The sequence below is a fragment of the Acomys russatus genome, chromosome 25 (assembly GCF_903995435.1).
Source record: "Acomys russatus chromosome 25, mAcoRus1.1, whole genome shotgun sequence".
Taxonomy (NCBI): domain Eukaryota; kingdom Metazoa; phylum Chordata; class Mammalia; order Rodentia; family Muridae; genus Acomys; species Acomys russatus.
In genome coordinates, this window is record NC_067161.1 from 35269300 (window position 1) to 35282717 (window position 13418).

The window sequence follows — 13418 nt, forward strand, 5'->3', positions numbered from 1 at the left end:
AGTACTGATCCTAGGCAGAGCCTGAGCTCCTTGACCAAATAGGCTAAGCAGGTCCTCAGTGCTGTAGGGTCAATTGACTCCCAAATTCTTGCCCCCCAGTCCTGGCTGACAGGGACCAGAGCTGAGCTCATCCCAAGGCCCTGCCCCTTCCCTCGCAGCACCTGGGTTCACAGGAAGCTTAGCAGCAAGGAAGATGCACTGACTTGCTAGCAAGGGGCCAGTGAGATCTGCTTCTCTGTGGAACTTAAGGACTTTGGTTTGGGTTTAGATTTAAGATTTGTTTTTATGTGCACTGGTGTTTTCTCTGCATGTATGTCTGTGTGAGGGTACCAGATCTCCTGAAACTGGAGTTACAGACAGTTGTGAGCTGCCATGTGGGTGCTAGGAAGTGAAGCCAGGTCCTCTGGAAGAGTAACTAGTTTTGCTGTTGTTGTTGTTGTTTTGATTTTGGTTAGTTGGTTAGTTTGGTTTGGTTGGTTTGGGGGCTTTTTTTTTTTTTTTGGGGTTTTGGTTTTTTGGGTTTTTTTTTTTTTTTTTGTTTGGTATTGTTTTTAATTCTGCCTGTGTTCTACACTTTGCTGTCTATTTTCCATGGATAGTATATTCATATAGTTCATACTAAACAAAAGGTCCCAGGCTGAGAAACGTCTGCTTCCTGCAGCTGGGATTTTGGTTCTGTTAGCAGTTCTGTCCCAGTCAGGAACAAATGGACAGACAGCTCCCATTCCTAACCATTTGGTTGGTTGGTTTCCTAGACAGGCTCTCATGTAACCTAAGCAGGCTTCAAATTCTTGCTCCTCCTGCCTCTGTTTCCCCCGGGGCTAGAATTACAGGTGTGTGTCACCACACTCAGCTCCCCAGTTTGAAGTGAGATCATGCTATGTACACTTGTGCACCTCACTTTATTCTTGATCATACACTTGGGGTGACCATCAAGCCGGCAGTGTTTTGCCAGCTGGGAGGAGAACACAGGAGAGCAGGACCCTGGGTTCTCATGCTGTCTTCCTAGGGGAAGGATTAGTGTATGAAAAGGCCCAGGTATGCTTGAAAGTGTGTGGTGTTGGGACGTGGTGGATTGTGTTTGGTGCTGGACAGTCGGAGAGGGGCTAGAGAAGACCAGCAGCGTAGGGGGCTGGAGAGATGGCTCAAAGGTTAAGAGCACTGTCTGCTCTTCCAGAGGTCCTGAGTTCAATTCCCAGCAACCACATGGTGGCTCACAACCATGTAGAATGAGATATGGTGCCCTCTTCTAGTGTGTCGGTATACACTGTATACATAATAAATAAATCTTGAAAAAAAAAAAAGACCAGCAGTGTAGTGATGACAATAGAGAACAGAAATCCTGGGCTGGAGGCCTGAAAGGGCCTTCCTGAGCTATGTAGTTCTTGGCTCTGAGCCACCATGTCATTGAGTCCTCACTTGTAAAGTACATACTCAAAAGAGCACCAAAGAGTTGGTAGGATGGTTCAGAGAAACTGCTAAGAATGGTTTGGTTCTGCTTATAACAGCAACTAACCTAAACAGACCTTGGGGAAGATCTTCTGTCCCTGTCCTTCAGGAACATATGAGTGGCTGTGTGAACTAGGCAAAGGCGACAGGGGCAAGAAATGAGGTGAGGGAGACAAGCATGCTGGTCCTCCTTGGGACACACATAATTCAGAGTGTTTCACTTCCCAGCTTAAAGCCCTCCCCTGGCTGGCTGCTGCCCTCCACCCAAATTCCAGCTCCCACGCCTGGGTCTGTGGCCCTCTCTAGACTGCTCTTACCTCAGATTTATCTAGAACTCCACAGATTACCCACAGTTCCTCAGCACTCTGTGCTCCTATGCCATAAGTGTGTGCTTGCTACTGTCTGCTGCACAGTCTGCCTGCATCCACCAAACTTCAGTCATCACACAAGGCCCCCCTGTCCCTGGCACACAGTCTCTCGCAGTGTTGTATCTGCTGCCCAGGTATGAAGCACGTCTGACTGCTTGTAGCCCTAACTTCCCACATGGGTCTTTCTTGGGCAAAACTGGCCCAGCAGAAGTTTCCACTCCAAATGGTCAGGAGCCACCTGTGGTTTTGCATTTAGCTGTTTGTTCCATGGTACTAATTCTCCCTTAGACTCAATGTTCCAAGAACTGGCTGGCTCTGAGCCATCCCAGGATAACCCAAATAGCACTAAGAGATCAGGCAGAGCTGCAGTTAAAGAGCTCTGGGTTTGGGGGCCTTGGGGAGGAGGAAGGCACAGATGTGATGCCAACTCCTGTCCCTGGTCCCATCACACTCCGTCCTCTGCATTGTTGAGGGCCCAGGATCTCGCTGCCCAGTCTGCTGCCCCACCACCACCACCACACACACACACACACACACACACACACACACACACACTTAGGCTTCAGTTCCTGAGAAAGTACCTTAAAACACAGTTGTCAGCAAATCCATGCAAGCATGCCGATGATGGATGCCAACTTCTTAGCGCAAGGCTATACACAACTGTCCTGGGGGCATAGCAATAGATGGCTGGACACAGCATTCCATTCTACTCTGGAGCTATGTCTCAAGAGTTACCGACAAATGTGGGCATTCTGTGTGTGCTGATCTGGTATATAAATGCTGTGCGTTTGTCGAGTGTGTGTATTTATGAAGACGTTGTTAAAGTGAGCCTGTGTGTGGGCCTTATGTTAAGTGTGAATGCCAGTAAACTGGGTACGTATACTCTGATGTGAGCAGGCCATGAATGTGAGCACTTCCAAGCCTCAACTATATGAACCAGGAGTGCATCCAAACTGTGTACACACCAGGACCCATTCCGGATGTCCCTGGCCACCTCAGTCAACTTCCTTGGTGTGCTTGGTTTCTAGGACAGTGGTGGAGCCCGGAGATCTGTGATTGGGGACAGCACTCAGCTGCTTACCCACTATTATGACGATGCCCGGACCATGTACCAGGTGTTCCGCCGTGGGCTTAGCATATCAGGTGAGGAGGGGTGTATGGAGGGTTGTACCAGGCACTGAGCAGGTCTCCAGCATGGGGCTAGGGACACAGCAGGCCTCAGGTCAGCAGAGAGGCCCTGGTCCTCCCACCAGTTAGAGAAGGAGTTGATTTATACGCCTCAAGGCTGACTTCGGCTTTGCTTCACCCCTGCACACTGACCGCCTGATGACACACACACATGAACAGCCCCTGGGGAGCCTAGAACTATCACATCACACTGTCAGCTATGGTTTGGAACCTGCACCCCTGAGATGCCTCAGTGGTCCCAGAGTATGAGACAAAGGGAGGCAGTCACAGAGGGCCATCCTGCTACTTTCTCCCACTGTAAGTTCCCTTTTAGATCTCCCATAAACTGTCACATAAGCCATAGTGGGAACTGGGTACCACGTTGTCCCACTCCCGGCTTCCCAGGTCCCTGGGTAGAAGCTGTTTCTGTAGCCTTACAACCCTCTTGGGCCACAGCAGGTGAGACTAACTGCTTGAGGGAAGTTTTCTGGACCCAGAGGACATTATATCTACCCTGATCTTCATGGACAGGGTCAAGAGGTGAGTCTATCCACTTCCCTCCTTGACACAAGGCCCACTTGTCTCTCTGCAGGGAATGGGCCCTGTCTTGGCTTCCGGAAGCCAGATCAGCCTTACCAGTGGCTGTCCTACCAAGAGGTGAGTAAGGGGGCCCAGGCCCCATCCTGTCGAGCCCTGGAGACCTGACGCCCTATTGGGTTAGGCGAGGCACTGGAGTGCCCAGCTGGGTTCCAGGAGCCTCATTTCTTGAAATTAGTTTTTACATTGAAAAGTTTTGCATATTTTTATGGAACATAATATAAAAATAGAACAATGTGAATTCAGTGTCTGGCTTATCTAATCTGGTGTGCGACATTGTGTTTAGGAAACTTGCATAAAGACAGTCATTTCAGATGTTATCTATAGTTAAAAGAAACCTCTCAAATTTGGTTTAAAAAATGAAATGAAGCCATAAAAGTAAACAACACAGGCTAAAATGTATAAATTTTACATTAAAGTGACATTAAAGTCTTCTTATTCAAAATTTTTAGAGAAAAGTGTTCCACTGGAAAAAAACGCCCCATGTGAAGCCTGACGCAGAATGTCAATACCGTCCTTGTTTTGCTTTCTGTTTAATTCTTCTTTTGTTTTTTTTGTTTGTTTGTTTGTTTTGGGGTTTTTTTTTTGTTTTGTTTTGCTTTGTTTTTTGTTTTCGTTTTTTGAGACAGAGTCTCTCTGTGTTAGCCTTGGCTGTCCTGGAGTAGCTTTGTAGACCAGACTGGCCTCGAACTAACAGCAATCCGCCTGCTTCTGCCTCCTGAGTGCTGGGATTAAAGGCGTGCACCACCACACCCGGTGTGTTTTATTCTAATACTTGCTTTTAAACTCTTTGACAGTGTCATGAGTTGCTTTTGCCTCCCATAGCCCCCCTCTCATCTCACTGAAATCCTTCCTGACGAGCTCCCCCTCCCACTTTCCTGTCTGTTTTTCAGTATGGTTACTTACGTGGGAATGGGTAGGGGTGTAGTTACAGGAACATGAGCAGCTGATCAGTGACTACACCACTGAAGACTATGCCCCCCCCAGCCGTGGACCATGGATATCTCCCAAGAGATAGGTGCCTCCTTCATGAGCCCCTCCCATATCCATGATGTAACGTCAACAAGCCAGAGGAGTTTTTCTTTTTCCCACCAAATTCCTCTGCCTCAGCACATCTGAGTGGGGAGCTCAGAAGCTCAGACAGACTTGCTGGAAAGCTGTTTGTTGAAGGTCCACTGAAGCCTCCCTCCTCCCCTTTCTATGTCACCTCCCCGCCTCCCGCCTATCTCTGCACAGGTGGCCAACAGAGCTGAATTCCTGGGGTCGGGACTTCTCCAGAACGACTGTAAAGTGGGCACAGAGCAGTTCATTGGCGTTTTTGCACAGAATCGGCCAGAGGTGAGTGTCTGACTGCTTCCAGAGGCATCAGTGGAATAGGGTCCGGAAGTCTTGTTTCCGCTCTTGGTAGGGCCTGGGAACTGACAAAAAGTAGAGACCTAGGGCCATGGCACTCCCACCCGCATGCCCAGCTCTTCCCTGCAGCAGGAATGGATGTCCTATCCAAGTTCCATGCACATTGTTCCTGGAGCCACAAGGAAGGAAAAGCTATGATGAAGAGGCCCGCACAGGGCCAGGGAGCAGATCTGGGCTGTATGGACATGAAACCCAGGGGTTATACACTAGGGTAGCAGCAAACGCGGCCTAGAGGTCTTTTTGTTAGCCTTGGCACACACAGACTCGCTGTTTGTATTGTACCTTCTTTCTCCCTGCCCCTAACTTTGCATTTCTCTAGTGGATCATTGCAGAACTGGCCTGCTACACGTATTCCATGGTGGTGGTCCCACTCTACGACACCCTGGGCCCCGGGGCTATCCGCTACATCATCAATACAGGTGAGCCCCCACCTCCAACCCCTCCCCCCCCCAAGAAGCAAGCAGCCCTCATCCTCCAGCCTCTTGGCCACGCTGATTGTTGGACATTCATAAAAGGCATTTTGCTTCTCCTCTTGGAAAATACTAAGGTATTAGGCAGACATACCTTAGTGGAACATGGTGGAACATGTCTAAAATCCCAGCACTTGGAAAGTTGGAGGAGGAGGAGGAGGATCAGAAGTTCAAAGCCATCCTCCATTGCACAGCCAGTTGGATGGAGACCAGCCTGGGCTATGTGAGACTCTATCTCAGAATTTAAAAACAATAAAAACACTAGGGCCTTACACAATGGCCCCTGACTTGGCCTTCTGAGTCTAAACCCTCCTTATTCAGGTTTCACCCAAACCCTCCCTCCATAAGTCTGGGATGCCATGGGGGAACCTCTCAATTTTTAAAAAAAGATTTATTTATTAAGTATATAGTGTTTTTCCTGCATGTATTTCTGCATGAGGGCACCAGATCTCATCATAGATGGTTGTGAGCCACTTGGTTGCTGGGTATCGAACTCAGGACCTTTGGAAGAGCAGGCAGTGCTCTTAACCTTTGAGCCATCTCTCTAGCCCCTGCCCCACTCTCTATTTTTTAAGAGGCTATGGCCATGTAAGGTTCCTGAAGCTTGGCATCACCATTGTTGTTGCAGTAAATATCCCTGGGCAGACCTGGGCTGAGCGGGGCTATAATGAGGAAAAGCTGAACGGTCTGTTTTAGGATGCTCCCTGGCCTTTGCCCTTGACCCCTGCTAGTGCTCACAGTACACATGATGCATGACCCTCATAGCCTGTCTTACACACTTATTTACACACAACCTGGTCTAGTGGCCTGTCACGTCCCGTTCAGTGCCAGCCTGCACCTGCTCTCTCCCCTGACTCTCCCCTTTGACCCCTGCAGCGGACATCTGCACAGTGATTGTGGACAAACCTCAGAAGGCTGTACTTCTGCTGGAACACGTGGAGAGGAAGGAGACTCCAGGCCTCAAGCTGGTCATCCTCATGGAGCCATTTGAGGATGCCCTGAAAGAGAGAGGACAGAAGTGCGGGGTGGACATCAAGTCTATGCAGGCTGTAGAGGTGCGAATCTGAGTCTAGGATGTTCACTAGGTTATAGCTGGCTGGCTGCCAAGTTGCAGCTGCTAGCTACCTGCCTCTCTCACACTCTAGGGTGGCCCTTCTGGGCCCTAGGGGTTCATCCGTGGCAAGACAAGGCAGACCTTGTAAGGAATGATGGAGGAAGGCCTGGGGCTTGTGCTTACAGGCACCCTCTCAATTAAAACTTTGAGACTGGCCTGGCATGGTGGTGCACGCCTTTAATCCCAGAACTCTGGAGGCAGGCAGATCTCTCTGAGTTCGAGGCCAGCCTGGTCTACAAAAGTGAGTCTAGGACAGCTAAGGCTACACAGAGAAACCCCGTCTTGAAAAACCAAAAACCAAAAACAAAAAACAAAACTGAGACTGGTCCAGCCAGTGGCCGCAGGCACCAACAGAAGGAGGATGACACCAGCCCGAGAGGCGCTCACATGGCCTCTTGAGCTTCTACACTTTGCAGAAGGTGTAAACTTGTGTGTGCCACGGGACTGGATGACCCCGGAACCTGGGAAGGTTCTTGTCAAATAAGATCCAGACCCTCCCAGAAGACCTAAAAAAAAATTCATTTTTCTGTATATGACCACCCCAGAGGCATCAGACTGGTGCCAGTGTGGGGACTAATAGAGAGATGCAAGGCAACCTGGCCTCCTGGACCTCAGGTTTGCTCGGTAGCAGTTGACCTCTACCATGCTGTATGAGATGGAGAGCCCAACCCCCAAGCCTTCCACTTGTCCTCACGCTGCACTGGCAGCCCCTTTCCCTGCCTCCCCACTGCCCCCATCACTGGCTGCTCATCTGAAAGCCCAGGCCATTAAGCCAATTCTCTTGTGCATGTTTCCCAGTACGACCCAAGCGAAGTGGCATGAGCATAACGCCTGGCTTCTCCCTGAGCATCAGGCTCCCTGTCAGTATCCCCCCTCTTTCCAGGGGCCTCAGGCTACAATATATCTGAGGAGGGACCACTCAAGTGGCATTTGTCACCACAGCCCATGTCAGGTCAGGGATGCTAAGCCCTGGACTTGGTATAAGAGCGAGGCCTACTATGATGAATGACTTTAATTTTTTTTTTTTTTAATTTATAATAACCTTTGAACATTTTTAAAAACAGTCTTTTCTTTGTTTCTTTCTTTCTTTTCAGGACTGTGGCCAAGAGAATCACCATGCCCCCGTGGTAAGCTAGTCTCCCAGCAGGCATTGGTGAGCAAAGCAGTGAGTAAGGCTGGTCTCTTGGAGCCCCTCAGCACACAGCGCTGGGTAGAGAGTCCAACAAGTACCTCCACATCAATACCTCTATGCTGATAAGCAGCCCCTGTACGCAGCCCAGGAGTGCTTGCCCAGCTGCCCACCGCTGCTGCTGCGGGCTGAGGGCCCAGGCAAGGACTGAGGGCAGGAGAGACACAAAAGGACTTCCAGTCCTTGCCACCCTCGATTCCCTTGTAACATTTATATGGAGAAGTCTTGGTTTTCTTTTTCTCTCTCAAATGTTGCGAACCCCACAGAGCATGAGACGGACAGAAACATCTAAGAACTAGAAGTAAACCTCGTGGTGCAGGGGGCTTGTGGCATCAGCTGTCTTTGTTTCCTGTTTTTGTTTTTGTTTTTAAGTGTTCGTGTTTCTACGTATGTTTCTACGTATGCAGCTGTTTATGAGTGAGGCGGTCCAGCGTCAGCCTTAACTGATTTTCTTCAGGCACCATTCTTTGAGACAGGGCTTTTCAACTGGCCTGGACCTGGCCAAGTGGGCAAGGCTGGCTGGTCAGGGAGTCCCCCCGCCCCCACCCCCCAGTCTGATGGCCTCTGCCTCTCAGCACTGAGACTACAAGCCTGAGCTACCATTCTAAACTTCTTTGTTCATTATCTTTCTTTGGGCTTTTCCGGGGGCCATCCCATGTACTCCCGCCCGAGGTCAGTTTGCAGTCACGGTCTTTGCTGTCTGATCTGGGCATTGAAGGAGGAGTTTCTCACAAGGCCTCTGGCTTCTAGGCCTCCTCTTTCTCCATCTTCCCTACTCCCTCACCAGCCCTGGTGAGCTCTCTCCCAGCCAGGCCAGTGCTCTGCTTCTTAGAACCCTCCACAAGCACCCCAGGTATATTTACATGGCCCCTGCCAGGCTCAGCCCCAGAGGACTGCTCCACGATTCCCCAACATGCCCTCTGTCCAGCACCATGGTGACTGTGCCCAGACAAGTCCCTTCCCTGGAGCTCCCTCCATCCGGATAACTCTTGCTTGGCTCTTACCTCTCACTTTACACGCCACCTCTTCAGGAAGGCCTTCCTGTGTGCACATGGACTAGGTGGGCTCCTAGAGACCTAGGACCATCGGCCCAGTGCTGCAGCTAAGGCCCAATACAGAGTGTGGGGTATTGTAAACAGCTTAACAGCAAGCCACGCCTACCAGAAAAAGAAGGTCTTTGGCTTCTGCAGCCCAACCCCATGTCAAACTCTGCTCAGGCTGGATAGGGAAAAAGGGGACCAGGTTTGAGGTTGGTAGGACACACAGCTATCCATGAACTGTGATTCTTTGCTCTTTCCTGGGTGCTCACCTGCCCATCTTTCCAACTAGAGCACACAGGAGTGTATAACATGCCCAACACATCACTGGCTACAGAGCACACCTGGGCCTACGGGTAGAGCAGTGCCGTGATTCCCCCCCCCCCAACATACGTCTCTTCTCATCCCCACAGCCCCCACGGCCTGACGACCTCTCCATCGTGTGCTTCACAAGCGGTACAACAGGTAAGCTGAGGTCCAGGTGCCCCCGTTCCCGGCTGCCTGGCAGGAGACTTCAGGTATCTCTTGTGCCCTCTGTGGGGCAGACTGAGCCTGGTCCTGTTCTGCTACTGCCATTGGCTCCCTTCTGCTCCCACCGTTGGCCGTGATGGGCAAGGCGGAGCCTGGCGGGTGCAGACAGATGATGAGGGACAGCATCTCCTAGACCTGGGACAATGGACCCTAAGCAGCCGCGTCACAAGCTGGAGGATGGCTTCAGTTCACGGAGTCATTTCTTTGTGGCAAATAGCTTTCCCCTCTGCTTTCTGCCCCTGCCTGGCCTTTGTGTGGACTATGAGTTTAAAACCCCATCCCTATCCCTCACTAGCGTACTATAAGCCAATCACTTAAGCCCTCTACTGTCACTGTCCCCAAGTCCTTACCTGGGAGGAGGTGGACAAATCTACCAAATAAGATATGGGGTGGGGTGTGCAAGGACACCAATGGGCAAGACTGCCAGGAAGAAGACATGAGCATAAACGACTGTGCCCGGTGCTGACCAAGGGGTAAACCAGCAAGAAAAATCTAGAAACACTTCCTGGAAAAGGTACAGATGCAGCACTTTGCAGTCTGCAGGGCCCTGTCCCTGCTTTCACTGTGCTGCTGGTCCCTCAACACCGTTTGTGAGGCTAGCAGGCTTGACAGCAAACCAGCTCCACAAGGAGGCTCCGAGAGCAGCCTCCTACTCTTTGTGCCACCCTCCCAGGGGCCTTCTCACTGCTGCCCCTTTCATCTGATGACTCAGGAAAAGTCTTAGTTACTTTGCTATTGCTGCAATAAAACCCCATGACCAAGGCAACTTACGGAAGGAAGGACTTATTCAGGCTTGTGGTTCCAGTTAGGGTTAGAGTCTGTGATGGTGGACACAACAAGGCAGGCATGGTGGCTGGAAGCTGAGAGCTAAGAACTCACACCCTGAACTGCAAAGCAAGAAGCAGAGAGAGCAAGCTAGCAGTGACAGGAGTCTTTAAACTCTCAAAGCCTGTCCCCAGTGACATACTTCCTCCAGCAGGGCCACGCCTCCTAGACTGCCCCCAACTGGGGACTAAGTATTCAAAAGCCTGAGACTGTAGGAGACATTCTCATTCAAACTATCCCTTGCTTCACCCTGAATGGACAAGATGTTCCCAGCATTCACTTTCAGTCCCAGAGCTGGCCAGCCTAATGATAGATCTCAGTGGGCAGTGACCTGGGATCCCCACTGTTTTCCAAGAATAGCCTACACAGCATTTGGGAGACCCCTGGCCAGCCACAAAGGCTGGATTGTCTATGTTAGTAGGTACTGAGGAGCATGGCTTTATCAGACAGAGGATGGGAATGGTTCAAACCCGTTGCCTCAAGTGGGTTTAAAGATTTTTTTTTTCAAACTGTATTTTGTTACATCCTTTCAGTAAAGTAATATAGCCTCCTCTCTCCAGAGCCAGCCCAGAATTTTAAAAGTGCCCTTCAGGCTTATGCTGCTTTTAAAATAGCATTTCCTGAAGTCTTTTTTGGTGTTGAGTTTTATAGCATGATTTTTTTTTCCCCCCTGGTGACATGGTTTTGGGGAGCAAGTCACTGCTGTGGCTTTTAGCTTTGGACCTCTTTGCCTTCCAAGAGTAACTAACTTTGGGATTTTAGTTTCTTACTTGGTCAGTGGTGCCGCCCTTTTATCTGGGGAAATGCTTCAGGCTATTGTTGGAATATGCTGTTAGCCAGCTAGAAAACACAGCTGTTCACATAGAAAGCCAAGCTGGCCTTACCTAGCCGTGCAGAGGAGCAGCATACACGGGGCTGGAAAACTGGTTGGAAGTTAGTGTGCTAGGCCTTCCGCTTTGAGACTGTGGCTGGTACCAGGCATGTCTGAGGTAGCAAGCAGGCCTTTGGCCTGATACCATCCTGCTACACCACATACTTGGACTTCCTTGGACTTAGGCTAAGCCTGTGTTGTGCCTATTACGTTCATCCTCTTGTCAATGTTTCATCCACACTTGTCCTCAATGCCACAACACAGCCACATGCTTTCTTTGCATGCCGAGCATCTGGCTGTCAGCCTTGATGACAGCTATGCCATTCTTCTGGTGGAGAATGCAGGAAATATGAGCTGACACTGGCATTTGGCAGGGTCTTCCAGGAAGAGTTTCTTCTAGCCTGTAATAGGAATGTCCTAGAATCAGTCAGTGCTTTGGAGCCCCTACTCAAGCCAGAAGAAAACAAAAATCTGTCACTTCTGTCTGGAACCAGCTTGTACCCAGTCACGGAAAAATACCTGCCAGTGCCCTGGGAGACACCTCAGCACTCTTGCTAATAGTAGCCTTGGAATCATGTGACCCCCACCCCTTCAGCTTCAGTTTCCGTGGATTTTTAAGTGAATACATTTTGTGCAAAGTGGGTTTAACCTCTGTGTGGGAGCCGAGAAATCGGCAGCCAGTCTCACATCACTGAGACGTTGGCCTGGGTAACAGAGTTTCTCACTGTGCCAGCAACAAAGACAATGGCAGGAAATCTGCAGTTTCGTGATGCAACCCAGATTGCTTGTGGGTCTGTCTAGGACAATTTCCGTTCTTCGAATGAGCAATCGGAAACCTTTCTACATCAGTTTTAAAGACATTCTGCCGGAGATGTGGACTTGTCCTGGATCCAAGCAGGCAGAGCTTTCCTGAAGGCTCATCTCTCACTTTCTAAGGAGATGGTTGTTGTCAGCTCCCAGAATCTGTGATGGACACCTGCTTCTCCTTCAACCTTTGGGGTTACACTTAGAGATGGCTCATACAGATAATCTGAACATTCCTAGGAATATTTCAAGAGTCCTATAGGTTGTTTGTAAAGTGGCACTTGAACCTGGAGGAAAATTTCTATTTCTAAAAGGCCTGAACTTTGGCATTTTGCTGGATAAGAAGACGGCAGAGAGCTGAAGAACGGCCATCACTGTCAGTGTTAGGCTTCAGGGAGAAGGTTGTGGAGAATTTTCATAAAAACAAAACAAACAAGTAAAACCTCTGTCTCCGATCCTCAGACTTCTGCCCTGGGTTTATGTTGATTGTGTGCTTGTCAGCCAGACCCACAGATGCAGAACTCTGTGGCACAAGGATCTATATGTGACACTCCTGCTGTGTATCTGATATCTGGAGAATGATCCTTAGAAAATTCCAGAACCTGAAGGTGAAAATTGCCAGGTGACTCTCAGTATGCCTTACAGGCTCTGGGACTCAGGATTCTTATCTTGAGGGTCAACTAGAAGAGACAGCATGGGCTTGGGCCTGAGGGAACACTGGGGGGAAAAGCCAAGCATAGGTGAGGCAGACCCTGTGGGTCTTTCTCTTTTCCAAAGGAAGACATTTTGGCAACTACCTAGTAGGAAAAAAAAAAGTCACTTTTTATATAACATATCCATCCATGTTCCCAGAACCACCTCTGTGGTTGACACGACTGGGGAAAGGACAGACACACAGGCAAGGACCTCACCTGTCACACATCTCAGGCAGAGGAACACCTCCGTCACTTGAACTAGAAGATGAGGCTGTGACTGATGGCAAATGGGTCACCTTCAAGATGAGCAAGCAAGCCTCGGGGGATATAATTATGAGAAAGAATTTATTTTTATCTCCGTTACTAAATTCCACTTGATTGAGGAGGGAGGTTCTCTCTCTCTCTTTCTGCCCGTGGATAAACGTCTTCCTGGTCACTATTGTGCAATAAAGTGTCCCATGGTCACTGTAAGTCACAGAGAATGAATTCAGAAACATAGTGTCAGTCCAAACCAGGAACCTCCCTGTCCCTATGGGGGTCGGCATGGAGGGAGGGCACTATCTCCCATCCTTCTCCCCTCTCTGCTGCTGCCTCTGCCCCCCCAATCTTGTTATTGGGGGATTCCGCCCTCTCCCACCAGATTTGGCATGGGGGATCAAGAACCTGCAAGTGTGTTGTGGAAATTGGGAGATGGTTGAGGGAAAATGTCTAAAATGTATACTTTGATTGATGGGTATTTTTCTGAGTTCTGATGTAGGCAATACCTCTCCTGGGGTACCTGAACCCTCCTCCACCCCATCCTAACTAACTCTGTGTGACTTAACTTCCTCCTCCAGTTTTATGGGGAGGGAGTGTGGATCAGCAGCCTTTCTCACTGATGTGATGAAA

General features: G+C 49.7%; 1 protein-coding gene across 3 annotated transcripts in view; it reads left to right on the forward strand.

Annotated features, from left to right (window-relative positions):
- Positions 1 to 13418, forward strand: part of Acsl6 (acyl-CoA synthetase long chain family member 6) — a 63406-nt gene that overhangs the window by 23052 nt on the left and 26936 nt on the right. For all 3 annotated transcript variants that reach the window (XM_051168157.1, XM_051168159.1, XM_051168160.1), the window contains exons 3-9: positions 2846 to 2960; positions 3577 to 3641; positions 4818 to 4919; positions 5314 to 5413; positions 6341 to 6519; positions 7673 to 7705; positions 9218 to 9269. In XM_051168157.1, the coding sequence (XP_051024114.1) occupies positions 2846 to 2960; positions 3577 to 3641; positions 4818 to 4919; positions 5314 to 5413; positions 6341 to 6519; positions 7673 to 7705; positions 9218 to 9269 (646 nt within the window). The remainder of the gene's footprint in view (positions 1 to 2845; positions 2961 to 3576; positions 3642 to 4817; positions 4920 to 5313; positions 5414 to 6340; positions 6520 to 7672; positions 7706 to 9217; positions 9270 to 13418) is intronic.